Raw genomic sequence first — 27,375 nt, 5'->3', positions numbered from 1 at the left:
TGTGTTTCTCTTGATAACCAGGAGGGTCCCCGAGCCTCCTTGAAAGGACAGTGGGGAAGTCTTACTCGGGTTCTTGGGGTTCTGGTTTTGATAATATCTACTCCCCGACCTGAGGCCATGTTGCTGGATGAAGGCAATGCTGTTGCCAGGGCCATACTGATCTGAGGGCCACACTGCTGCCACCTGAGGCCACGGTGATATCGGGGCCTAAACTATGGCTGAGGGCCATGTCTAGGTCCATGGTCCTACTTTAGCCAGGGTCTGTGTTGATGTCTGTGGCCCATGTTACTACCAGGGGCCATGGGAGAGCTGGCCTGGGCACTGGAGAACTGCTCCCCATCCCTCACACCCCTCACACACACCCCACCCCGCCCAGCGGGAGAACTGCCCCACCTCCCAGGAGAACTGGCCCCGACCCTCGCCTGAGGTGGACAGTCCCGGTAGAGGCCAGAACTGACCAACTTAGCTGCCATCCAGGATTTTGAGTTGGCCCACCCCAACATGTACCCCATCGATGACCTGCTGGAGCGAGTGAAGAGACCAGGCCTGTGGAAATAGAGCTGCAGGATCTCCATGACTCGGGGCAACAGCAGAAGTCTGGGGGGAGGTCCAATATTGGTGGTGTCCTAGAACCCAGGGGTCTTGAACCAGACCAACGACTCGTTGCAATGAATATTTGCAAGTAAAGCTGTTTGGGAAAAAGGGTGGACTATGGGACACGCCGTGGCTCCCAAGGCCACTGTGACAAATGAACATGTGATGGAGAGGCGGGAAAGACAAAAGAACAAAATGGTTGGTTTTTTTTCTTTTTTGTGGGGGAGGGGACTACAAGGGTGGCGGGAGGAAAGACTGGGAAGTGGATGGGATTGGGGTGCATGATGTGAAGTTCCCAAAGAACGAATTTAAAAAATCATGTTCAAAAAAAAAAAAATGCTCCTTCCTCCTCTATTTTTTGAAACGTTTTCTGAATAACTGGTGTTCATTGTTGCCTGGAGACATTTAAGGGCAGAGTTTCTGTTGGACCTAAGAGGCCAGCACTTAACACAGTCCAGGGCTAGAGACACTGTTAGGGGCCAAGAAAACAGAAAGGCATACCCAGCTAGAAAGGGACCTGGGAGAGGGGCCTACACAGCCACATAGGTTGGATTTTGTGGGGAAATGGTCTGCATCTAAACCCACACATGGGGCCATGTCACAAAAGAGGGTTCCAGAGTCGACATCAAATACACAGGATCCTGGGAGGAGGGTGTTGCTGACCTTGGCTGAACCCGGTGGCAAGAGCAGGGTCAGCTTGCTGTGGATGGAGGCATGATGAGGACGTGAGACCACAGAGGTCCTGGGGCCCCTGCTTTGCTGAAGGAGAATGGTTTCCTTTCATGTGGTCTGTTTTTGAAAATAGGATCGCACCTGAAATGCCACTTGAATCCAGTAGCCAGTCCCCTTTGGTACAAGAGGGCCGACTTGAGCTGATCCTTTAATTCCAGGACACGCACTTCTCTGTGTTTCTCTTGATAACCAGGAGGGTCCCTGAGCCTCCTTGAAAGGACAGTGGGGGAAAGTCTTACTTGGATTCTTGGGGTTCTGGTTCTGATAATATTTACTCTGAGCGGTCCTCTCAAACATCACTTCTCACCGGTAAGGAAGGAGCTTGAACAGGCTCTTGGGGAGAGAGGAGGGTCCAGCTTAGTCCCAGACCAGAGGCTCAGCCTTGAAGTCCTGCTCTATTTCTGTGGCTCCTCCAACTGATGCTGGGCACACTAACTCACTTGTAAAGCAGGACATCCATAACCTGACCGCTCAGGCAGGACTAGGTGAGCGTAGCTTAATGGGGGGCGCGGGTACCTTGGTCTCTCTATAGGTGGAAGCGCTCAGCAAAACCATGCTCAGCTGTACCCCAAGGTCCAAATCAGTCAAAGGTATTAGGTTTGGCTGTTGCCTGGTCCAACTGCATAACCTTCCAACCCCCAGTCCAACTCCCCGCCTCCCACCCCTGTCCCTGGAGGGCTCAGCTCTGCTATCTGCCTTCTATAAGGACTTTGGGTCCAAGCAGAAAATATTTGTGTCGGGGCTACCTCCTCCCTCCCCACACCATGGGATGGACCTGTGTTTCCCAGAACCAGGTCCTTTTTGGGTCTAGTGTTTCTTCTTCGGCAGGAGAGAGAGAGAGAGAGAGAGAGAGAGAGAGAGAGAGAGAGAGAGAGAGAGAGAGAGAGAGCTGTGACGTTGCTCTAGGAACATGAAGTGACATGGGAAATCCGGCATAGGAGATTCAATCCGTTTATTCAGGCCTACAGACAGCCTCTCGGGTCTGGCCTGAAAGGAAGTCATGGCTTCCACTCAATCACTTTGATGGCTATTTGGGCTGCCCGCTGTATGGCCTCGTTTTTGTGCTGCAGGAAGACCCGGAGGGTAGGCAGGTGGGGCTGCAGTAACCTGCGGCCCTCGGGGGCCTCAGCCAGCATGGTGAGGGCTTTGATGGTGTTCAGGCACACCTTGCTGTGTGTTGTAGCGCAGAGCAGCTCCAGGAGCGGGGCGATGGCGTCCACATCCAGGGCCGCGTATTTCCCTGTGGGCCACAGACCCTGGGTTTCCCAATCATCTGCACCGAAGGGGCTTGTCTCCCCCTGTCCCGCTACCCGGGATGTCTAAAGAGCATCGCCACCTGCACCCAGCCTCTCCTTCCCTCTGTCTTTGCCACACTGCTCAGCTGAGTCCAACCTGGGCCCTCCGTTACTTCCTCTGCCTGTTCGGTTCCCTAACCAGGCTCGCTGTGTCACCCCACCCCTCTCCTGTAATCAGCTTTCATAAGACAACATACACAGTGTTCTTTTAAAAAAAAAGGAAAAAAAAATCAATCACATGTTTATGTGGCAGGCATTTCTTGAGTCACAGGTCTGCACCTGGCACAAAACACACACGGTTAGGTGCCAAGGTGCAGCTTAGTGGTGGGGCCCTCCAGCTGCTCTCGGAGGAGGCTGGGCACCTGCCCTAGGCCCCGCCCCCTGAATGCTGGCTTCTCCACCTCCTCCATGATTCTGCCTCTTCTGACGACTGCAGATACCCAAGGCCAAGACCTCTGTGCTCCATCGTCCAGCTCAGGGCCCAGCTTAGGATAGGGACTCGGAGACCTAGCTGGGAGAGGGTGATATAGCCCTGGGTCCTGGCCTCTGTGTCTCTAGCCACTGGCTACGGCCTAATGGGTCCCTGGCCTTCCAAATCTTCCCACATAAGCTTGGGCTGAGGTACCCCCTCCATGTGAAGGCACACAGGGTACTCTGCTCCACATGCAGTCAGAATTGCCTCAGTAAGCAGGAATGATGGAAAGATGTTGTAGACTCTGAGAAAGCCCCAGCCTCTCCCCTTGTGCGTCTCAATTCTACTATTGGGGTCCACCGGGGAGCCATGTTGACTATAAATCCGAGACCTCCAGAGTCGTCAGGAAAACACAAAGAGAGCATCATGCACAGGCCAGGAGTGGGTGGGTATGAAGTGGTCAGGAAGGCCAGATGGCTTTCAGAAGTTATGAGAAGCAAGACAGGAGGGCGTCACATCTAGTCTGTCAGGTATGGCGTCTACCCCGGATCCCTTCCCTCAGCCAGTGGTTGGGTGGCTTAGCCTTGATGTCTGCCGCCTAGGGGAAGGTTTTTCTATAGTATGTGCCCTATACCACAGCTTAACAAAAGTAGTTATGACCAAGAAACACAGAAAGGAGAGATGGCCTAAGAGTGTGGTACTGCTCTTGCAAAGGACCCGAGTTCTGTTCCCAGCACCCACATCAGGCACCTGTTATTCTCGCTCCAGGGGAAGAGGTATATGATTGTACACACACACACACAACACACAACACACACACACACACACACACACACACACACACACACACACACACACCCCTACACATTATTTTTTTAAAGAAGGGAACACGTAAGGCCAAGGGCTCTGGGGTCTGCTTCCACCCAGGAATAACAGAATTATAGAGACCAAACTAATCAATCTCAGAATAATGGTTCAAAGAGACCTGAGTCTGAGGCAAGGTCTTTAGGCCAAGGAAATAGCTTGGTGTAGAGGGGCACAGGCCTAACGTGAGTGGCTTGTGACAAATCACTGCCAGCCAGCCCACTGTGTCCAAGAAGATGAGAGAGGTCTAAACTTTGGACCAAACTTTTTTGTTTGTTTGTTTGTTTGTTTTCGAGACAGAGTTTCTCTGTGTAGCTTTGTGCTTTTCCTGGAACTCACTTTGTAGACCAGGCTGGCCTCGAACTCACAGAGATCCACCTGCCTCTGCCTCCCGAGTGCTGGGATTAAAGGCATGCGCCACCACCGGCCGGCGGTTGGACCAAACTTTAAAAGGTCCTTAGCGATAGATCAAAAAGTGGATTTTGATGGAGTCTAGAGGTCTGAGAGGTCAATACTTGGCCCTTGACATGAGAAGGAAGCATTTGGAAAGCTCACTGTGGATGCTGGCAAGCGAGGGGCCTGCCTCTTCCCTTCTGCCTGCACCCACCCAGCCTCAGGAATCCAAAGGGCACCCCCGTCTTACCTTCAGTGGTCACGGCTGCGTGCATCAGGGCCCCAGCCACATTACCTTGTACCTCCTCATCAGGGTCCAACAACAGATCCACCAGGATAGGAATGACTTCATGCTGCCACACCTGTTGCTTGCCCTCCAAGGGGATGCTACGGCAGAGAGAGGACAAAAGGAGGTGAGGCCTGGGAATGTCCCAGAACACACACTAAGATAGAACCTGTGTTGGGAGTATGACTTTCTGCCACTGAAAGAGATAAAGAGTCCCCTGGGGGAATGAGTATCATTCTAAGCCATGCTCATAAATGAAGACATGTTTGTTTATGTGGAAGAGGAAGACCCCATAGCAAGACAGTCTGTCTCTACCCGAGTTGGTTTCTTTACCAGGGGAGATCCGAGCAACCGCAGGTTCACTCTGTTCCAGCATTGCATGACGTTGTGAAAATGAGGGTGGTGAACTTCCCGAGAGTTTCTCAACCATGAGCCAGCGTGATCCCCCCAACTCCCCCAAAAGAGAAGGGCTCAGGATGGTAATGGCACACACACACAGTGCACAAACATCCCAACAGACAGACTTCAACTTGACCGTTGGCTCGCCATTTCCCTACCTCACTGCCTTCCACAGAACTCTCATTTGTCGGAACTCTGAACACCTCAAAGACATAGGTATTTTATGGGAACACTGTTCAGGAAACAGAGCCAGCAGCCACTTCTCGGTGATACTGCCATGCTATTGGCTTTCTGAACTGTCAGTCTTTCACTCTGGGGCGATTTATCAAGGACGCAGAGTCCTGGGTCCACCTACAGGACGGCCTTGAGCTCATTTCCTCAGTGACCTGAGGCAAGTACTAGTCCAGACACTGAGGTGAGAGCTGCTACGGTTATCGGCCTCTCGGCACTTGACATTTGGGGAGCACACTGTCTAGCCCTTAGTCTATAGCAGCAAACAGGACAGACTCACTGTGTGGGTGACACAAAATCGTAAGGAGTGGGAATGAACACAGACAGGCTGATGGGGGAGACCAGGGGAGCTGGGCGGAAGCGGCACTTTGATAAAGTTCTGTCGTCGGAGCTTCGTTGGATGGGGACCTCCGGCCACAGACCTGATGGCGATAGTTATGGGCGGGTCTGAGAATATGCATCATAACGAGCATTCCAAACCAGCATCCCAGGGGTTGGGGCAGGCCCACCAGAAATACTAGCCTGGCCCCCTAGCCAGACTCCCTGATAGAAGTTAAGCCAGGGCTTGAGGGATGGCAAGGCCTTCCCTCCCTCTTGAACTGAGGGGGTGTGGGCACAGGCAAAGGGGTCTCCTGAGACACAGGACTGGCTGTTTGGAGGTTCCGTTCTCCCTCCATTTTCGGGCCCAGATTTAGACTGTGATCCTACGTGACCTTGAGCAAGTGACTGGAACTCAGGCTTCCGTCTTCTCATCTCTACAGGCAGATAGATGCCTCTTCCTTCCGTGGCAGTTGGCTGACCCTTGTTGACTTTATAGGCAGTGCCTGGGTATGTTTGCATAGTTAAGGACCACGGGCTATCATCATCATCACTGGAGTTCATCTGCTTGTCTTCCTCATGGAGAAGTGACCAATTAGCTAGGATTGTCCAGGATGGAAGTGAGAGCGAGTTCCCTGGGATATAGCATAATCGCAGGCCAGACACCATGGTCCCACTAATGAAAAGGGTACTCTTCTGACCCAGTGTCCCCTTCCCCCAGGGCACAAGGAAGTTAGAGGACATATGCCTGGGTGGATGCACTTGGGTTCTCTGGCAAACATAGCTAGGTGAAGCCTGCTGATCTCCTGATAGGACAGGAGTAGCTTGGGGGCCTTCTCTGGCCCTCAGCAGAAACTCAAGGAGGTGACCGCTCGGTCAACACAAAACACCTCACCTGATAGCAATGAGTGCCCGGGCAGCCTTGCTGCGGAGTTGGCGGTTCTCACTTTGGAGCTTCTCCTTAAAACAGGGCACAGCGTGGCTATCTAGAGCCTCACTGGCATCCTCCTGCAGGCATGGTGCCAGAGTGTCCAAGATGATCTCCTGAATGTATTCCTCCTCTGAATGCAGGTTCCACACCAGCGAGGGGATCAGGCCACTGTTGACGATGCCCCGGGCACCTGCAGAACAGGAAAGGGCATTAGAGTGTTCTTCCCCCAATACTGATTGGCCCGCCTAGGTGAGGGGATCGATCCCGAGGAGTGGGCAGGAGTTCACAGATGCAGTACGTCTGAAGAAGTGTGGCCCTGGAAGTGACAAAAGTCAGACACCCTTTGGTTACCTGTGCCTTGAAGGCATCAACCACTGACACGTCGTGCATGGCAGGCAGCCTGAGAGGTTGCAGCTCACTGCAGCAGATCCAGGCTTACAGAGAGAGACCTTCTCTCTCCCATGCTATTATGGGTTGGATGTAAAATATCTTTAAAGGTTCATATGTGAAAGACTTGGTCCCCAGCAGGTGCCCCAGTGAAGAGGTGATTGGCTCATCATGGCATTTACTTCGTTAATTAGCCTCGTCGGTGGTCTAATCCATGGTCAGTTCATAGCGCAATGAGCTAATGGAGAGTGGAGTCTATTAGAAGTAGGTCACTATGTCTTGCTACAGACCACCACCTCTTCCCCTCCTCCTCTCTCCCCTTTCTCTGTCTCACCTCACCCCCACCTACCCTTGAGGCGGGCAGCTCTGCTCTACCCCCAGCTGCTTCATGATGCTCTGCAATAAAGCCGAGTGAACACGGACTGAAGCCTGGGAAACCAGGGGCCAAAGTCAATCTTCTCTCCTTTACACTGAGTTTCTCAACGTATTTTGTCAGAGGTAAAGGAATCACCAACCAAACTCCCTCCAGAGTGGCGGGGAAGCACTGGGCTTCCTTTCACATCCAAACTATGCCAAAGCTTCTGGAGCCTGGAATAGAGCCTGAGATGGAAAGTGTAGGGGTGTAAAAAAGGATCTCCTGTCGTCCCCCCCAAAGATCTGTGTCCCCATCTAAAAATGACAGGACTCTGGCCAAGGGGTTTTGGAAGTCCCTGGGGCCAGGCTGTGTTGGTTTCTTTTCTCACAGCTGTGACTAAACACACAAGTGACATGAGCCCTGAAGGAACAGTCTGTCACGGCAGGGAAGGCATGACCACCCGTGGCCCCATAGCAGTGGGAACACAAAACTGGGACCCCTTACCAACTCATGTTTCTGCAGAACGGGAAGCACACAGTGGGCAGTCATGGGGGAGACAGGCTGTAAACTTTAAGGCATACCCCAGCTGGCCCACGTCCAGCTAGGCTCCACCTCCTGAAGGCTCCACAACCTCCCTAAAACAGTGCCACTAGCTGGGGACCGAATGCTCAGGTGCATGAACCTGCAGGGAGGGGCATTTTATAACCAAACCATGGGGCGCAGAGGCCAGCAGCAGGGGACACCCCCCAATAAACAGGACCTACCCCTCTCCTTCTGGAGAACGCGGAATGCTCCAGGCTATCAGAGCAGCCTTCCCAATTCACCGCAATGAAAAGGGAAACAACCCAAGGACCACCTGTGCCTACCCCCTGGCAGCCAGCCCCTCTGCCAAGCCTCTCCAGCAGCCCACTGTGCCCACTACAAAGCCTCCCATTGCCCCCTCCCCCCAGGAGGTGGCCACCAGCAAACATCTCTCTTTCAGTCTCCCCAGTTAAACCCTCTAATTTACTCTAGAGAGGCAAATGAACAGGTTAATTAGCCTAAAGGTCTCTCAGTGGCAATTAGCACCAGGGAATTTCCTCTTTGCGGGCATCACCCCGGCTTTCCTTCCTCGGTCCCTGAGGATGTCAGATGGCAGGTGACTGTGGTGATGGGGTGGAGAGGTGGGGCCCGGGGATCTCAGCAGCTCTCACTGCTCCTTACGTTCCCGTTCCTGGATAACCAGTGCTCTTAGCCAGCCTCTCCCTGGGGTGCCTGAGTGTAGCAACTAGCTCTGCCCATTCGTGCTCTAAGGTATCAGGACAGTTCAGGGAAGCTACTTTCCTACTTCCAATGAACTGGGGATTTGGGTTTGGGGATTTGTTTGTTTGTTTGTTACTTGTTTGTGTTCCATTTCCCACCCAGAATTCCAAAGCCTGGATTTGACACCTAAATGTGTCTTTTCCCAGCTGTGTGATTTTTGGACCTATTACCTAATCTCTGAGCCTGGTTTCCTCAGCACTGAAACCGGGCCTGGGGGCTGGTAAACGCTAGTAGAAGTCTCCTAACTGGGACTTGATTCTGCCCTGACTTGCACCTGTGTCTAAGCTTCCCGGAGGAACCCTGGGGGCTGGAGTCCCTCCTGCCTGAGACTACTGGCTGAGTTGAGACAGACACAGGTTAGGGGAAGGATGAAGGGAGAGGAGGTCAGAAAAGTTATAATATTAGAGGTGCTCTCCTTGTCTCTATCTAGCCCCCTTCCCTTGAGTCCTGGGGGGGAGCAAGTCTAATGCCCAAAGGACTTGCCAGCCGAGGACAGAGCCAGGACCCTCAGCAGCTCAGATTTTGTTGGACCAAGATTTCACTTTGAGGCCAAGGGGGAAAATCAGAAACAAAGTTAGCGAGGGGTGTGTCTTTTCTGTTCATTTACATTGTTTCTCTTCAGCTAAAAGACAAGTGGCTGGCCTGGCTGGTTGTAACTAACCCAGGTGCGGTCTGGAATGTTGAAGTGGGGGGATGGGACACATGGACCCCAGCGAAACAGAGTGCAGAAACCCACCCAGCTGCCACAGCCTGAGAATCAGTGAGTCTTAGAGGCAAGACAGTCAGAGCACAGAAAAGAGCCTGCCAGGACAGGTGCCCTCTCTAAAGGCGAGGCCCTGGGTGGCTGAAACTCCAGAGAGGAGTAGGACACCCCCAGCCCACACCAGGATATCGGGAAGGCTAGTGGAGAGCCAGCTGGGGGCAAGTCATCAGGGCATCGGTGTCCCTGTGATTCCGCAGATCCAACAGGCCTTGTAGACTGACTTCCCAGCCTGCTCTTGTTTTCTTGAGCTGGACTCCTCAATATTTTCATTATCTGATTATTCCCAGCAACACAGCTCGCCCTGTCTGTGAGCTCATGCCTATCACAGCTAATACACTACCTACCACTCGCCTTCTCGGGTGTGAAAAGAGCTAATCTTAAAATTTCTCTGCGGGTTCTTAAGCCAACCTCTCCAACCATACTCACAGGTCATTAGTTAGTTGTGGCTATTCCTAGGATCCTTGTGTGTGGCGGGTGCTAGTGTGGATAAGTTGGCCCTTCCTAGGTTCTCCACAGAGCTCACATTCCTTCATGCCCACCTTGGAACTCATTTCTCTCTGATCCCTGGCCATCCTGCTCTTGCCATAGCTCCAGCCCAAGCATCCTATCTTTATAAAGCTGCTCTCCCTGCCCTGTGCCCCCAAGGACCCCACCGGGTTGCTACAACTGTGTAACTATAAGGATGAATGCTTCTGCTGCTTTTCTACCCCCTGCTCTATAGCGACCAGGGAGGGTCTTCTAAAAGGGTGCAGAGCTATATTCTAGAAGTATGCACCACATGGAGGCCACCAGCAAAAGACCAGGTGACAGACTCCAAAGCCTCTCACTTTGAAGTAGTTGCCAGGATCAGGTCCAGGAGGCAGCAACCAGCCCTGGTATACACTTCAAGGGCTAGCCTCTGCTCCCCACCTGGAATGCTGTAGGGGGTAATCTCATTCTTGCATTGGTTTTACTCTTGGCAAAGGGCTGAAGTCTGACCCCTGTGTCTGCTGTGGAAACTGCCTCCACTGAGCCCTGATCACTTATTTCCTACATACATTAACCCTCTGAGGAGTCTATGGTGCCCTCTTTAACAGATTGGGAAACTGGCTCTCAGCCAGGTCCCAGCGACAGGAGCCCGGCCCCAACAGCCTGTTGATTTGGTAGACATGTTCTTAAATCATTAGCAGAATTCCTTTGGTCCTCATTGGCCATGCATTGTACCATGTCTAGGTTGGCCTCAGCAGTGCCCATAACCAATACCTGTCCCTTCCCTGAAAGTTTAGACAGCGCTTTCACAGGTGAGCTACCCCCCCCCCTTCCCCCAAGTATGTAGTACAACAGTCCCCATTTCACAGCAGAAGAACCATTCCCAGGGAGATGGTGGGATGATGTCCTGCTTCCAAAGCATCCGGCTGGCACCAACATGTGGTCATGGCTCCCCACCTCACCCTGGGCTCTCAGACACATTATATGCTTAGAGTTAGTACGATGGAAAAGACAGAGAGGCACTACTCTGGTGGACCCCCGGTCTGAGTCTTTCTCGCACAGGAATGAGGTGCCCCCAGCCAAGACCCACACATGGGCTCCTCCTGATCCTAGGCAGAATCTCACGGCCTGCACTTAGGTGCATTTTGCCAAGGATCTGGTGTCTCCTGGGGCGTCTCCAAAGGGGGCAGGGACTTGGTTCCCTTCGGATCCAAGGAAGGATCTGGTTCCCCCTTCGGCTTCTCTCTGCTGGGGTGGGAGGAACTCCTGTAAGTACCCCCTACATGCTGCAAAAGAGAGCAGAAGAGAAGACGAACGACATGCTGCGCCAACCTCGCTAGCTTAGCCCATTAGCGTTTTCACGAGCCCTAAAGGATTGTTGAAAGGATCCAAGGAAGCCAGGACCGACAGCACTTTGCAAAGAGAAGGGTGGGAGAGTAGGTTGCCGGGGCTGAGTTCGAACCCCACTGAGGTATAGACAAGGGCGAGGCAAGCAGGGTGCAAGGAATCAGGGCTACGATGCTCTCGGGGTGGGTTTCCCCAGACGCTAGAAGCGGCTTCGGCGAGGCTCAGCGCAGTGCAGTGCCACAGTCGCCGGAGCCAGCAGCGCGTGCGGTACGGCGGCGCGCAGACAGCCGCGGCCCCGCCCCTGTCTGTCGTTACTGGACGGGTTGTACGTCCGTCGGTCACTGTCGCCCAATGGGAAACGAGCCGGAGCTAGTGGTCCGGCGGCAGCGCGTGGTGCGGGGCAGGCGAGCGACAGACCCCGCCTGCGGTTGGCCTGGCAACGGGCTGCGCTCGCGACTCCGCCCCCTGCCGGCGGCGGCGCGGTGCGGAGCGGGTGGACCCGCTTGCGGGCGGCGCGGGAGGGCGGAGGAGGGAGCCAGGGCGGCGGAGCGTGTGTGCCACCCGCGGACCGGTCACGTCCTCGCGCGGGCGCCGGCACCCCGCGTCGTGCAGAACCGGGGCGCCACAGCCCCGCGCTCGCGGCCCCGCCCCGCCGGGTGCAGCTCGACCGACGCACGGAGCCGCGCCCGGGAGGTGAGTGAGAGAGCGCACTAGCGGCCCCGGCGCGCACAGCTGAACCCTGGGCTGGGGGCGCGGCTGGGGCTCACCCCACCCCCACCCGGGCCCGAGCCTGGGGCCTTTGTGCTGGGGACCCGAGATCTCTGGGACTAGGGGTGCAGAGGCAGGGATGCCCCGCCGGGTAGGAGAGCCGCGAGGGTGGGGTTGTCTGCGAGGTGGGCAGGGGGGTGGCCACGGCCCAGACAGGTGCCTGGGGAGGGAGGCACGGCGGCCCAGTTACCCTCGGAAGGACTGGCCGCCGCCTGACGAGATTGAGCAGGGGGGTGCCGAGGATGATAGGGGACCACTGCTCGCCCTGAGCAGCTTGCGGGTGCGGAGCCCAGGCGGGCGACCTGCAGGAGCGACGCCAGGCGAGGGTCTCTCTCCGGGGGGCCAGGGGTGCAGGCAGCCGCAGGTGTCAGGAGCTCCGGGCGCTTGGCCTTGATAGGACGGGAAGAGAGGGCCCTGAGGCCCGGGTACAACAGCTCGCTGTTCTCGGTCATCGCTCTTGCAAGGGAGCAGGTTCCTTGGAGGCATTTGGAGCCAGAGATGAGTATCGACCTGCTGCGATTGTAATGTGTTCCTGGCTCAATATTTTTTTCCCTTAAAAGGCGGTGGGGTGTTTGGGGAGGGGTGTGAGGGCCTCTGCTCGGGATCCTGCGGTGGATCTGTGGGGGCTCTCCCTCTAGGGAGGTGCTGAGCCTGTCTGGATGAAGATGGCAGGAATCTGCCTAGGCCGAGAATTGGGGATCCTGTTACAGAGAGGAGGATGGGAAAACAGTGCCAAGTGAGACCAGGGTTCCCTGGAGTCTGAGTCTCAGGGTGGAGGGACCAGCCTGGTAACCGAGGTCGCCTTGTCTGGGGAGGGGATTGGGGCAAGACACCTGAGCCCTGCCTGGCTGGCTCTTTTCTGCCCAAGTGGTTTTTTCCCTGCACTAGGAATCATCTAGTTCTGCTAACCTGGCCCCAGTCTAGAGGAAGCTGCTTGGCCAGATTCAATTAAGCAAACATTTACTGAGTGCTGGCTCCCCCAGGGCCCGGTGCTGAGGTGGAAGGGTGGGAGTGGACTGGGCCTGTCCTCCCAGGACTGATTCACCTTCCTATGGGGGGTGGGGGGAGATATGGCTGGACTCTGATAACCAGGCCCTCGGTGTGGCGCAGGGGGCTGGGGAGGGGCCTGAGAGAGATACCCCAGGCTTAGGTCAGACCTGCCTATGGGCAATGTGACATTTGAACTGGAGCTTGAAGGACATGGGCACAGCCATAATGAGCGGTGTGGGCAGAGGGGAGAGAATGAATGGAGGCTGGGGCCGCTGGGCTGGGTTGGGTGGAAGTACAGAGTCAGAGGTGTGAGGGCGAGGTGGGTGCAAGGCCAGAGGAGCCCGTGAAGGGACTTGTGGACAGAGACACCGTGACCAGACACCATTGTTTGCCAGGCTGTCTCAGTGGAACCCACAGCCTCTGTGTCTATAAAAGGGAATGGTTCTGTGACCCCTGGAGCTGAGTTGTGGTGGAGAAAAGAACTTCAAGGACCAGAGAGGCCTCCTGGCCTCCTGGGTCTGCCCTTACAAGGCACCTTGCCTCTGATAGAGCCAGGGCCCTGGGTAACCAACCCACCCAGCCCCCTTCTTAGTCAAGATGAAGTCACCTGCCTTTGAAGGAGACAACGTTCAGCTGGTGAGTCTGGAGTTGGGAAGGTTTAAAAACAATGATAGGGTAGGAGGGACCACTGAGGGACCCAGGAAGCTACAGAGGGCTGCCCCGTGCTTGGACAGAGTGGTGCCCCCTTGTGTTTGCCGTCTCTAGACATGAAGAGATGCTGGCATTTGGTATAAAACTCCTCCTGGGTGCTCCTCTAGCAGATGCTTTTTTTTTTTTATGAGACGGGCTGTGAGTAGACATAGTTCTTCCCCCTTAGAAGACCGATGTCACCCTCTGCCCTAGATTCGCTCTCCTGTTTCCAGAGATGGTTTTGGTTCCCTCTCAGAAGGGCTTGGTCCTTACTCATCTTGGTAGTGTATCCAGCGTCAAAGGTTGGTACACACACACACACACACACACACACACACACACCTCCCCCCTACACACACACACACACACACACACACACACACACACACACACACACACGGTATTGGCTGAGATTCAGCCTGCCTGCCCTCATGGAGTACGTGATCTGTGCCTCCTGCCTGACCCATTCCAGGGACCTGCCATGGAACTCAGGGTTTGAAGTATAAAGAATGGATTCTTTCTTCTGTTCCCAACCTCTTAGGCCTTTTGGTTCCTAAGGATTTAAAAAAAAAAAAAAAAAAAAGGTGTCTCAGTCTATACCTCAAGAGATTTTATGGTGAGTCCAACAGTATCTGGGTAGCTGAATAGAGACATCACTGCCAAGAGGCCCCTGCGTAGAGGCTGCTGGGAAAGAGTCTTCTTGCAGATAGTTTGAGAATGTGTCCTCGGTCTAGCTACTCAGTAGTCTGGTATGTGAACCTGGATGACAGTGTGCTTGTGTGCATGCATGCGTGTGTACGTCTGTGCTTCCTCCCCTGGAGGCAAGGACAGAGCATGCCTTTGCCACCTCACAAACGCCTCAAAAGACTGGGTGTCTGCAGAGGTGCGCTAGCTGCTGCTGACTGACTGGGGCTTGCTCATGGAAACTCTGGAGGAAGCAGATAGCCCACTGGTCTCCCAAAGCCCCCAGGAAGGAAACCCAGGATATCCAAGCCTGGGGCAGCCTGTGAGTCCTGTGCTTGACTTGAACATGATAAAAAAGTGTTCAAGGCAGACACCAAAAGTTAGCTCCGGGTGAGCAGAGGCCACACTGTGCTCTCTGAAGCCCGAGGAGGGCCCGGGAGCACCACGGCTCTCAGTGACCTAGAGCCATGAAGCAAGAACTCCGGTGTAGGCATCAGAAGCCATGGGGACAGGCCCTGGTCCTGTTACCTCTAGTTCAGACCCTTCTGGTCCTCATCTGTAAAGAACTAACAACGCTCTCCTTGGTCCCCACATCGGCTGTCCACTTTAATGTATCCCACACTGGAGGAGAAGCGCAGGAGGAGAGGCGAGAAGGTGGCAAGTGTGATGCCAGCCTGAGCTGTATAGCAAGACCTTGTCTCAAAAGTGCCAAGTAGAGGGGCTGGAGAAGATAACTCAGCCGGTAAATCATTGGCCATTCAAGCGTGAGGACTGGAGTTCTCCTCCCCGGGAGCCACATAAACAATAACAGGAAAAAACAAAGAACAGGTGGTGATTACAAGTACTGCGTACATGTAATTCCAGTGTTGGGCATGGGGAGTAGAAACTTGCGAGTCCCCGGGGCTAGCTAACCAGACAGTGTAGCCTAATCAGGCAAGACCCAGGCCCTCGAGAGACCCCCTTCTCAAAAATAAGGTGGACAACACCCAGAGAGAGGCAACATGCGAGATTATCTTCTGACCTGTGTGTGTGTGTGTGTGTGTGTGTGTGTGTGTGTGTACAAGTGTGTACCCATACTGCACACATACAAACATGCTCATATGTACACATGAGAGAGAAGGGTAGGTGGCCAGATCCCAGTGCAGGCATGCGGGTAGGATCTTAAGACTGGATCAGGTAAGGCTCACACTCCAGTGAGTCAGAGGACCTGGGCCGGTTAGAACAGAGGAGGACCTGGGACCAGTTGGAGTTTTTAAAAAGTGCTCCGCTCCGCTGGGTGAGTAGCTCTAAGTGGGAGAGAATCGTCAAACATGGGAAGCCCTTGGTCCCATTCCCCACTACCAAAAGAGCGATGATATCCTAAGTAAAATAAAAACAGACGGGGCTAGGATGAGACCCCGAGGCCCCTTGGGGCTAGGCAGTATTTCAGGGACTGAAGATGGGGAGAAGAGGGGATGAGAGGGGACAAGTCAGATGGGAGCCCTGGAGTTTTATCTAGACGGATGCAGCTGACCCTGGGTGAGGAAGGAGGCTCGTGAAGACTCCTTCAAGAGGAAGAGACTTGGGGACCTGATGAGACTCTGGCAGGTATTGACCACGTTGTGGTCAGAGCGAGGGCATGAAGTCCTTGGCATCCAAGTGTTGGGGAAGCTGTCGGCCAGTGAAGTCACTGAAGACCCAGGGTGGATAGGACCTGAGAGTCGGAGGCTGAAGCTGGAGAACTGGCAGACCGGGGAAGGTGAAAACACCATTGTCACGGTCCTTTAGGAAGCTGGAGAAGGCGTGGAGGGTTGGTTGGAGGGGGTCTCTGCATTAATCACTGGGGTTGGAGCATCATGGGAAGCTCTGGCTACACAATCAGTTGGGGCCTTGGTAAGAAATTAGTAGGCATTTCAAAATGGCTACAGCTCAGCATCAGGCTTGACCGAGGAGGGTCCTGTGTAACCATCTATGTGTACGCCCATGACGCCGGCCTACTTATGGGGACCATGGGAACAGAGCTGGGGCTGTGGCAGCCGGAGAAAGAGGCCTTACAAGCTGTACTGTGATGTTCCTGCTCCCGTCCATCCCCCCCCCCCCCCCCCCGCGCGCGCCCCTTTCTCCATTCCCCTGAGTGGGTGGTAGATAAGCTGTGTGGGGTCGGGCGGAACTATCCTGTGATCTTGTCTGTGTGATCTCCCGGCTAGGGATCCCAAAGCCACACATTGAAGAATTGCTCCCCACTGTGCGTTACCATTTCTCCCCTCTCCGTCTTTGTGTCTCCCCCCCCCGCCCCCCCGGTGGCCGGTAGCCACTCAGGACGGCAGGTGTCAGGAGGCACACGTCTCGAAGCCCAGCCACGGTTGGACATGGGGCGGAGTGTGGCTGGCAGCTTCGTACAGTGACTTCCGTGAGTTTGTCTCCCCCCCCCCCACAGAAGCCTGCTACATCACAGAGTTTTGAGTTATTCACTTCTAAATTAAGGTATACGTCTCTTTTAGAGACATCCCTGGAGAATCCATCAAGAAGTGCTGGGAAGCTAGACTGTCAGAAACCACAGCGCAGGGAGGGGCCTTTGGTGTCAAACCCAACGTGCCTTCTAGAACAATCCAACTCGAAGCGTATCCTGTCCCCAGGGCTCTTGTGGCCATGGCCATGCTGGGGCAGGCTGTGGTCAAAGCGATCCTTTGAGTGGGAGACCTCTGCTCCTGGGATAGAGAACTGGCCGAGACAGGATTCCTGAGTGGGCCTGGCCTAAATCCTGATCCCTCAGAGAGTGTCCTCCTGTGAGCCATGGCCCTTTGCTACGTTGGGTCGGAGGGGTACTAGACTGATGCTCCACATTTTCTTAGAGCCTAGACCTAGACATTCCCAAGGAGGACATACCAAACCTGCCCTGCATTTCATGGCCAACCACCTTCCGGGGAGCAGGAAATGTTTCTTAGCCCCTCACAATCATGCTGTGGAGGAGGGGCCAGTGTTTTATCTCTGTTTTAGTTGAAGAGACTAAGACCTGACCCGGGGGTGGGGGCGGGGGCAGGGGCGCTGGCTGTCTTCAGTGCCTCAGTAGACCCTGGAAGCCACTGCACTTGACAAGCCAGGCTCAGAGAGGGCATTATGGAACCTGGGATTCTCAGCAGCATGGGGATAGCTCTCAGCTTCGTCCTCGGCACACTCGGCACACTCGGCACACCTCGGCACAGAAGGCCACCTGACTGGACCTGGGGACCTGGGCATTTCCCATCCGGCCCTTTTGGTTCTGGTTCCGTGGCTGGTGAGGGGTGTGCAGCTCCGGGATTGGGCGTATTTCCTTTCATCTCTTTGACTCCTTCGGGCCTCAGTTTCCTTCTCTCTAAAGGGACGAGAGGAGTGAGTGGACTGCGAGATCCCTTGTAGGCTAACCCCAGGGCTCATCCCCTGCAGGGAACAGAGGGAGGGTCTGCCGACGGGTGGGGCACTCCGTACAGGGAGCATGGTCACTGGCCGGCCGGCCGGCCGCCCTCACCCGCCATCCTTCTGCTGTCTCGGATCCCGCCTAAAATGAGCATCTCTCCTCTGACGGCAGGGCTGTTTGACCCCCGCCATCCACATTGCAGGCCAGGTTTCTCCACAGGGCAGGACGGGCTCCGCAGTGGCTGTTGCTTTGGCTCCGGGGTTCTCACACGGGGCTCCATACTGAGAGGCTTTTCACATCTCTGACTCCATGCTTCCTTGAGTCTCCCTGGGACCTCACTCTAACCTTACTCAACATCCCAGGGGTGCGCGTCGTCGTCATCGTCGTCGTCATCGTCGTCGGTGGCCCTTCCACATCGCCCCCGTCGGTCACCACGGTCTGACCTGTTGGTTTCCTTTGCTTGCTGTTTGTGTATTGTTTCTTGGGTCTGAATGAAAGATGTGTGAGGCACAGAATTTTTTTTTTTGGGGGGGGGGGGGTGTCCGCCTATGAGAAAAACGACACCCAGGGAGTCTGTTCTTGAGGAACAACCTTCGGTAAGCGGGTGTGCTTCACGCCATCCCTTCGAGTCCCTTTCTTGCAGAGGGTTGGCGTGCATGTGCCGACTGGTGTGGAGAATGGTGGCCCCCGGCTTAGCCCTTTGCTCCTAAGAGAGATGGCTTTGCATCTTGGGTTTAACTGTCCATCGCAAACCACCAACTGGGGGGCCCGGCAGGCCTGGCCCCGGTTCACGTCCCGGCCGGCCGGCCGGACGGCCGGACGCGGGGTCAGCTGCCTGGCTTCTGACACTGAGTCGGACGCCTCACCCTGGACACCGGGCCCCCCGTGGCGGCGATGTGGCGATGTGCCTCGGTGGCACCTGGGTCAGACGAGGCGGTGGAATTTACATGCGAGTGGCACACAAGAGGTGAACCCGTGGGGAAACGGCCCTGAGGGGACGACGATGACACAAGATCCTGATGGGAGGAGGGAGCACAGCACAGTCAACAGAGTGGTGGCCAAGGGGGCCTTGCTAGGTCCCAGATCTGGAAACAGCCTATCAGGTCGGGTGGGCGGGGCTGCTCATAGCGAGAGAATCCCGAGACACTCCTATCCCCTTACCCCCACCCCCACCTTAACTTCACCCCCTTTATTCTGTTTATTTGTTTGTTCATTTTGGTTTTTTCGAGACAGGGTTTCTCTGTCGTTTTTTTGGTGCCCGTCCTGGCTCTCGCTCTGTAGACCAGTCTGGCCTCGAACTCTCAGAGATCCGCCTGGCTCTGCCTCCCGGGTGCTGGGATTAAAGGCGTGCGCCAGCGCCGCCCGGCTGCCTTTACTCTTTATTTGCTCCCTGTCTCGTCTCGTTTTATCTGCAGTGCTAGCGGTACTGTGCACATGCTAGGCCTTGGCACGTACCCGTTAGGCACTCCACGGCTGAGCTACCACGCCAGCCCTCCTCGTTTTTTTAAGTCGGAGGCTCTGGGCTGAGTCAAGAGCGCAGGACGTTTTCATTTCTTATTCCAGATTCAGAGTGGCCACCTAAAGCACACTGTGGCCAAGAGGACCCTAAGACTGTGTCATAGCTCAGAGGGAAGCAGTCATGGTCGGTTAGCAGGAGCCTGTAAGAAGTTCACCTGGCAGGGTTGAAAGGTGCTTGCCGGCAGCCAGCCCACTGCCACAGCCTGCCTGTTGCCCGTCAGCTTTAACTCGTCCCCATATCTCCTTACTTGGAATTGTGTCACACACACACACACACACACACACACACACACACACACACACACAGGGAAGGACTCATCGCTCTCCTCAGCACCCTTGTCGTTGACATCTGGAGTCTCAGAAGCAGCTTGGCCGTTGTTGTTGATGGTCCCTTATGTCAACTGATGTCTTGACTCCTCCCTGCCTCATAGCAGCCTCCCTGTGTGGACCGTGCGAATGCATGGAGGAGCGAATGGGTGAGAGAGGCCACTTAGCAAGGCCAGGGTTCCTCCAGGGCAGAGATCTCATCCCAGTGTGGAACCCCAAGAACCTCACCTGTCTGAGTGGACCAGATGAAAATGGCAGATCATCTAAACTGTGGATTTCCACGGAGGAATTGTAGGAGTAGGGATAACATGGGAGAAGGCAAAGTGACCAGAGAATGGCGAGGTGTGTGAGCCCTAGACCCTGAGACACTCAGTGTTCCCACCTGACCCATGCAGTGGTCCACCAGGGGTGAAAATGGGAAACCCCTCCAAGCAGCTGGGGGGGGGATCCCTAGGGTTCTTCTAGATGAGGGTTGGCAAGATGGACTTACAACTTTTGTCCTGGCTTCAGCAGGTCCTAGAACTCCATGAGAAACAGCTTGACCCAAAATGGTAGTGTGTGCCCCTCTGCCCTGCACCCATGCTGGGGTTGGGCGGGCGGAGCCGGGTGAAGGGGGATGGGGGGGGTGAGGGGGCCTGTGGGACAGGAAACCAGTAGTCTGTATGTGAGGGTGGGGGTTTGTGCTGACGGACGACCCGCCCCTGTGCCTCCCTCTCCCCCGGCTTCATTCTTTGCAGCATGTCCTCGTTGGCCTTAGTTGTCCCAAGCGTGTGCGTGCTCGGACCTGTCCACCTGCCCCTCTTGTCTCTGACTGCCCTGTGGACTGGCTTCCGGGAGCCTCACGTCCATCCCTGCCACTGAGTGTGGGTGCAGATGGCCTGTCCCTCAGCCAGACATTCTCCGCAGCAGAGCTGCCCCGCTCACCCACTCTGTTACCTCTGATATGCACTGCAAACATATTTCTTGATAAATGCTGGGAAGAAAAATAATTAGAGTGTTGCCTCTATTATCCAATTTCTGATTAATCAAACTCTCTTTGTCCTCGGCCAAAATCTATTCATTTCCCTTAAACACTGGGCTGGTGCCAGGCATCGATTTCCTCTGCGATAACACCATACACACACACACACACACACACACACACACACACATTGCCAGTCTGCCCTGCCCTGTGGCTGGGCCTGCACAGAGGCATTGGTGGGTCCACTCCTGTTCCCCAATCCCACCTGCCTTTTCCAGGGAGCCTCCTGAATATATATCACTTCCCTGTCCCAGCTCCTGGGGTTCCTTGATCACCCCCCCCACACACACACACACCCTTGGTATTAGGTTATGGGTATGTTCTGGGGTTCCTTGATCACCCCCCCCACACACACACACACCCTTGGTATTAGGTTACAGGTATTTTCTAGGTCAGGATGCATTACAGCCCCTGGCCCTTAGCCTCCAGGGCTTAGATATGTCTCCGTCACTGGCACAGGAAGAAGGTCAGTGCTGAAGGAGGGAGAATAGGCCTATTGGGGGGGCTTCGGAGCAGCATGGAGTGTATATAGGGAAGGAAGCAACAGAAACCCAGCCCCCCCAAATTTACAAGATAGAGGATGTCCCAGACTCTGGTGACCTGGTGACTTCTCGGCAGGGCAGCATTGCCACCCAGGGGAAGGGGTGTTCGGATGTCCCTTCTCCCATCCCTCGCCCAGTCACTCCGTGCTGCTCACGTTGTCGATCATGATAGGAAAGAGTATAGTGCCCACTGTACGTGAGCACCGCAGTAATATGTTGTTCTAGAAAGAAGCAGTACTGTGAGGTGAGACTTGGATACTCGGGTCAGGGTGATTGGTTTTGTTTGTAAATATGACTGGCAGGGAAGAGACTTCTGACCCACTGGATGTAAGATGTCTCTGGACAAAACTCACAGACTTTGACAGAGGAGAGAGATGGAGGGTGCAGTTGTCCTGAGTTGAGAGGGATCCCTGTGTGATAGAGATTGCCGGGGAGATGAGCTGAGGAGGGGCTGGGGGTGGGGAGGCAGTTGGAGAGTGTGCCACAGCAGAGCCTCTGGGCCCCCCGGCAGAACCACGACCCCAGCTCCGAACTAAAATGACAAGGGGAAAAAAAAAAAAAAAGTTCTTGCCGGGCGGTGGTGGCGCACACCTTTAATCCCAGCACTCGGGAGGCAGAGGCAGGCGGATCTCTGTGAGTTCGAGGCCAGCCTGGGCTACCAAGTGAGCTCCAGGAAAGGCACAAAGCTACGTAGAGAAACCCTGTCTCGAAAAACCAAAAAAAAAAAAAAAAAAAAAAATAATAATAATAATAATAATAATAAAATGACAAGGGACAGAAAGAAGGCTTCAGGCCCGAGAGAGAGACACCAGCTGCCTTATGTCTAAGAAGAAGCCCTTAGCTGCCGGCGGAGCACCAAGTCCATGGGGCCGGTGACATCAGAGGCGCCTGTGAGGTCACTGCTGCTGTCCAGGTGGCAGGCTGAGTGGCTTCAGCTCGATGACCCAGTTATAGACGGAGTTGGAAGGATAGCCGAGGGCCCTGGGCCCGGCCCGAGGTGCCCCGTTAGAAAGGGAGTACCCGGAAAGTATACAAGCATGTTGTGCATGACACAGTGCTCCCGGGACCTCTTGTTCCCATGGCTACGCTGTCACCGACTGCTGTCCCACACCCACTGTTGTCTGCCGCAGGGCCGTGGAGCCCTCTTTTTTTTTTGGGGGGGGGAATGCTTGTGTTGATCTACCTCTCCCTCAAAGTGCACAGCAGTGGGGCTCTTCTCCCTCCTGGGCTCCCCATGTGGTCAGCCCAGTGCTCTTCCATGGCTGGAACTTCACAGGACTTAGCTCCGTCCCTGATCCTGTCCTGAGCACCTCCCCCCATCCCACCCCCCCCCTCAGAGTTTCTCCTGGGTGTTCTCCTTCTGCTGGTCATAGTGTAAGAACACTCGGCCTCGGCCTCTCTTTTGGTTTGGGTTTGCGTTGTTCAAGACAGGGTTTCTCTTGTAGCCCTGACTGTCCTGGAACTTGTTATGGAGATCAGACTGGCCTCGAACTCAAGAGATTCGTCTGCCCCTGCCTCCCAAGTGCTGAGAATGAAGCTGTGTGTTACCACGCCCAGCTAGCCTCTGCCTCTTAAGGACCTCACCAAGATTGTTCAGGACTACCTTCAAGTGTAGATGCGCACAGGAGGGACCTAGCGCTGGCAGGAGAACAGATGCAGAGGCCTCAGGCAGATCTCAGCACTGACCGAGTGCACGTTTCTGGGCCCTTCTCAGACCTGAGGAGGATCCCAGAATCTGCCCTGGGATGACACTGGCCTTGTGAACTGAGTCGGAACACAAGTGTAAGCGTAGGCGGGTCCAGAAGGGGACTGTGGGACAGAGCAAGGAAGAAAGGGGGAATGGGTAGAGAGGAGGTACACCTCACCTTCCAAACAACAAAGAGAAGAAAGGGGCCTCAGGAAGGAGCCAGGCCTCAAGAACTCATTTGGAGAGCTTCCGGAAGCGGGGTTAGATTCTGGATGTCTCAGACAAGGGCAGGAATCTGCAGACATCCAATATGGCGACATCAGGTTATCTCCTCAACCCAAGGACCTAATTCAACCAGCAGTGAACCTTCGCCAGGCCACAGCTCCCCCAGGCAGCACACCATTTAATGTGGCTCGCATCCAAGGCCCCGCCTCTTGGCTGTCCTTTTTTTTTCTTTTCTTTTCTTTTTTTATTTCTTTTTCTCTTCTCCTCCATAGGTCGAATTCTTCATTTTTACCCCTTCAGTCCTGGCCACATCTCCTTCTGAGTCAGTGTTCTCAGTGAAGCTATCACCTCTTGTCTGGTCAGCCTTGGTGGCTGTGGGCCAGAAGATTACACATGTGGCTGGCCAGAGTCACGGGGATACAGGAGAGGGCCTCTCCAGTGATCTCACCTTCCTTCAGCAGTAGGACAGTGACGGGCCACTGTGACCCACCTAACTGTAGCGGAGCCATGGGTTAGGCTAGGGGTTGTGTAGGGGAAGGGGGGGGGGTCCCTGTATACACATTCCTGTACTTCCTAATATCTACTTGGATTCTAGCTGAAAGAGAGACAGAGACAGAGAGAGACAGAGACAAAGAGACACAGAGAGAGAATGAGAGACAGACAGACAGACAGAGAGCAAGCACTTGGAGGTGGCAAAGGAGGGCCTGCTACCAGTTTGCAAGTCAGGAAGGTCACGGGGACAGCATGGAAAGGCTAACCCAGTGGCCAGGGCCCTCGCGACTTGGTCTGCAAAAATACCACAAACATAGTCATGTTTTCCTAAGCCCGATCAGCAATACCCTGCATTTTCTATCATTTTTCAGACACTTGCAGGGTGTGTGATAAATGAAATGCAAAGTCATTTGCAAGCCTTCCTTCTAGAAAACTGGTGGTGAGCAGAGCCCTGCCCCCCCCCCTCTGTCATCTGCTCCCCGAGTGTATGGGAGTTCTCCAGTCTCCCTGTGAAGCAGGCTGTGCTGGCCTGTGGCCAGGGCTGCTCCCAGAACAGTGGGGTAGTCCTCAAGCACCCCGAGCACTTGTTTGCCCACCCCTGGGAGTCGGCCGTGTCTGTCCCAAGCTTGTCTATCCCAGTTGTCCCTATTATAATTGCATCCTTGACTATTACATAAACGAACAGATGATGAACATCAAGGGGGCTTCTGTAGAAACCACAGTGGCTGCCTTGTAAGCCCCCCCAAAGCTGGGTGTAGTTTGGTCTAGCGTGGGTAAGACCGTTGAAGTTTGGGCACGGGGGAGTCATCACCACCTAGGGTTTGAATAGCAGCTGCTGCTTTCTCCGCATGCCGCCGGGGTTGGAGAAAGCACACTGGGTGTCAGGGAAGGTGTGCTGGCTGCTGTGATTAAGCAAGGACACTGCTGGCAGTTCCAGAACGTGAGCCTGAGCTGCTTCCGGGAAGGGCTCAGTCCCTCTGCACCGTAGCGTGGGGATGCACGCGTATCTGTATTGAGTGACGAGGAAAACATTTCTAAAGTGCTTCGCTTTGGTTCCTGAGCATCCTCTATAAATCACTTCTCATTAAAGCAGCAAGCCAACAGCCCCATCTCGATATCAGTGTTTGGTGATTCATGGGTATTAGAAATGCATCTCGATATCAGTGTTTGGTGATTAATGGGTATTAGAAACGCATCTTAATAATTTATCACATTGGAAGTTGGTTGCGGGTGTCTGTTGTTTGTTTGCATAGGGGAATGCGGTTCTGCCTCAGAAGGTGTAAGCTGTGGTGTACAGCAGACGCAAAGTCGCAAGAGACAGGCCAAGGGTGCGAGGGGACCGCTTGGTAATCTGTAAGAGCTCCCAGGAAAGGCCAATCTGAAAGCCCCTTTCTCCAAGACAGGAGAGTCAACAGGTTCTTAGAAGTCGCCGGGGTCAGTAGAGGGAGAGTCTAGGGACAACCTGAAGGGAAGAGATGCTTCTGGTGTGGGGAGTGGGACAAAGGTCCAAGAACCAGGAAGAGAGGGAGTTTAGACAGTGACCAGGAGGAGAGGACATGGGCAGGAAGGACAAGGGCTGGGAAAAGGGGTCGTAGGCCAGGACGATGAGAGGAGAATGGGATAAGGGGGTGGGTGGGGCAGAGAACGCAGGGCTAGGGCTGGGGGGAGGCGCAGCTAGAGAGAGAATGTAAGTGAGGATTGCAGCAGGGACCAGGAGGAAAAGACACCAGTTAAGGGCTAGAGATTCAGGAAGAGGATATGGTGTGAGAGCCCAGGAACCAGAGAGAAGAGGGCACGGGGTGAGGATGTGCCTGGTACAGAATGTGTAGCAAGTAATTAGCCCGGGAGGGCTGGATGGTAGGAGAGCGAAGGGCAGGAGCTCCGGGAGGAGGACTCCCGCCAACAGGGAAGAGGGAACTAGAAACTTCTAAGTCTGGGGTCTTTGTTGGATGGGTCACCTGTTCAGGAAGGACGGTGAGACACCCATCTAAGGGGGATATGTGGAAAACAGGAGCCAAAAAGTCAGGGAGGCAGATGGAGGGACCCTGGAATCCCGACAGAACCAGGTCCCAGAACACTCAGGAGGGTCCGTGGGCCAGCAGAGACCTCAGGGCCCCGAGGTCCATATGACTGTTGGTGTGTGACCCCCGCCCCCCTCCACCACAGGCTCCTAAGCGAGGTCACATTAGGTAACGTACTCCAAAGGGAGCGCTGGGAAGCTCCGAGCTCTGTGCAAACATCTTTCGGTATTGGACCATCTATCCATCCATCTGTTCTGCAAATCTTTTCACAGAGCACCTGCTTTGAAGGAAGTGGAGCTGGCAATTGCAAGGGGGGGGGGGGGCGGCGGGTAGAGCAGAAGCCCAGAGAAGCCTACAGTGGGGAATCTCAGGGGAGACCACGCTCCCGGTGTAGTCAGGAAGGGTACCATGGTGGGACCCAGGAGCCCTGAGGCCAGGGGAGGGCCAGTCTGCCCTTCCTTCCTGGGGCAAGATCCAGCACTACCACGGAGCCAGCCTCACACTGCACTTTCAAAAGCGATCTGGAAAATGTCATGTGTGATAGGCACTGTGGGCCCTGAAGGGTGTGAAATAGAGCCCGGGAGGCAGAAACTCTTTTTTCTCTTTTGTGGGGTGGGGGGTGGGGTGGGGTTGGATGGGGGTGGAGGGGTGGGGGGGTAGGGTTCACAAGGAAGGAAGGGATGGTTGAGCTCTCTTCCCACAAGAGCAGTTCCATGGAGGAATTGCCTACCCTTGTCTTTGTCCAGTGTCAAATAAAGGGTTATTTTTTTTGTTTTTTGTTTTCCTCTTTTGGGAAGATGGGGCTTTTGGTCCCCAAATACATGTTGTATCAAACACCTTCGTGAACTATCAGACCTCCCCTGTAGTCACACTGGGTGAGGGAGGAGGCACGGAGGAAGCCAGAGTAGGGTCTGCGTGCACACGGCTGTACCCCACACACTCACTGGCACAGCGCGGTAGCGGGCTTGAGAGCTGCCCTTACTCCTGAAGCCCAGTGAGGGCTGAACAGCCACTGTTCAGACAGGACGTTTCAGCCGGAAGGAAACGTGCCCCTGTCATCCAGATGAGTGTGGGTCCAGCTCCAACTCCACTCACTCTCCAGCACACGCACTGACTCTGCTCAGCCTTCCCAACGGAGTGCCCGCTTGACATCTTAACACTGCAACGTGGAGGGGCCGGAATACGGAAGCGCCTCTTCCAAATCCAGGGGAGCTGCTGCTCTGGGAGCCTGGCGACACCCGTGGCGTCCCACGTGGCATCCACTCCTGCACAGCCCTGCCCCAAGCGCACTCACCCTGTCCAGCCCAGTTTCCTACCCCTGGTGTCAGCCTCCTCAAGAGCCCCTAACCTTTCAGAGGGCTCCCAGACTTTGAGCCCTACCTCTGAGGTGTGGGCATAACCTCCAGGTTGCCAACAAGCCCCCCTTTTGCTGTGAGGTCAGCTTGGGATGTTCTGTTTTCAGCCATTCTTCACCAGGGCTGTTCTCCATCCTTCATCGTGTCCCGGCCAGTGCAGTGCTGGTCTGTGTCAGGAACGGTCTGGTTATCTTCCAACCACAACAGGAGCTCCTCGGGACACAAACTCAGCTTGTCTTCCCCGAGTCCCCCCTGTGTGGAGCGGAGCGATGCGTAGGGGGGCTCAGGTCTGAGACGGCAGGGAGGATGTATTGCTCACTTGCCACGTGGATTTGAGAGCGGAGAGCCTCAGGCCCAGGCCCAGATCTAAGATGCTGAGCAGAGCCGTAGAGGATGCCTTGCTAAAACGCGCAAGCGCAACTGGGTAGAAGAGGGAGGAAGAGGAGTCTCTGGCCTGAGGACAAGGAGCGCAGTGTGGATGCCACAGCCCGGCAGTCTGCTCCCATGAGCGTCCCAGCAGAGAGGTCCTTCTGTACATCCCATTTGCATTCCCAGAACCCAGCATCTCCTCCGAGCAAGTGACAGAGTGGCCACCAAACCACAGC

At 54.9% G+C, this 27,375-nt stretch overlaps 2 protein-coding genes across 4 annotated transcripts in view; one reads left to right on the top strand and one right to left on the bottom strand.

Moving 5' to 3' along the window:
- Window positions 1-2,265: 2,265 nt before the first annotated feature.
- Window positions 2,266-27,375, bottom strand: part of Rsph14 (radial spoke head 14 homolog) — a 79,699-nt gene continuing 54,589 nt past the window's right edge. The window contains exons 5-7 of the mRNA XM_037200275.1: window positions 6,420-6,645; window positions 4,541-4,677; window positions 2,266-2,566 (exon numbers count right to left, since the gene is read on the bottom strand). Coding sequence (XP_037056170.1) covers window positions 2,325-2,566; window positions 4,541-4,677; window positions 6,420-6,645 — 605 coding nt within the window. The 3' untranslated portion in view covers window positions 2,266-2,324. The remainder of the gene's footprint in view (window positions 2,567-4,540; window positions 4,678-6,419; window positions 6,646-27,375) is intronic.
- Window positions 11,587-27,375, top strand: part of Gnaz (G protein subunit alpha z) — a 52,960-nt gene continuing 37,171 nt past the window's right edge. For 2 of the 3 annotated variants that reach the window (XM_037200274.1, XM_028874202.2), the window contains exon 1: window positions 11,587-11,770. The gene's annotated coding sequence lies outside the window, so the exon portion shown is untranslated. The remainder of the gene's footprint in view (window positions 11,771-27,375) is intronic. The other variant, XM_028874205.2, reaches the window with a different exon arrangement.

This window comes from Peromyscus leucopus, chromosome 16_21 (genome assembly GCF_004664715.2).
Source record: "Peromyscus leucopus breed LL Stock chromosome 16_21, UCI_PerLeu_2.1, whole genome shotgun sequence".
NCBI lineage: Eukaryota > Metazoa > Chordata > Mammalia > Rodentia > Cricetidae > Peromyscus > Peromyscus leucopus.
Note: the sequence above shows the minus strand (reverse complement) of the source record. Positions and strands in the feature narration are given on the sequence as shown.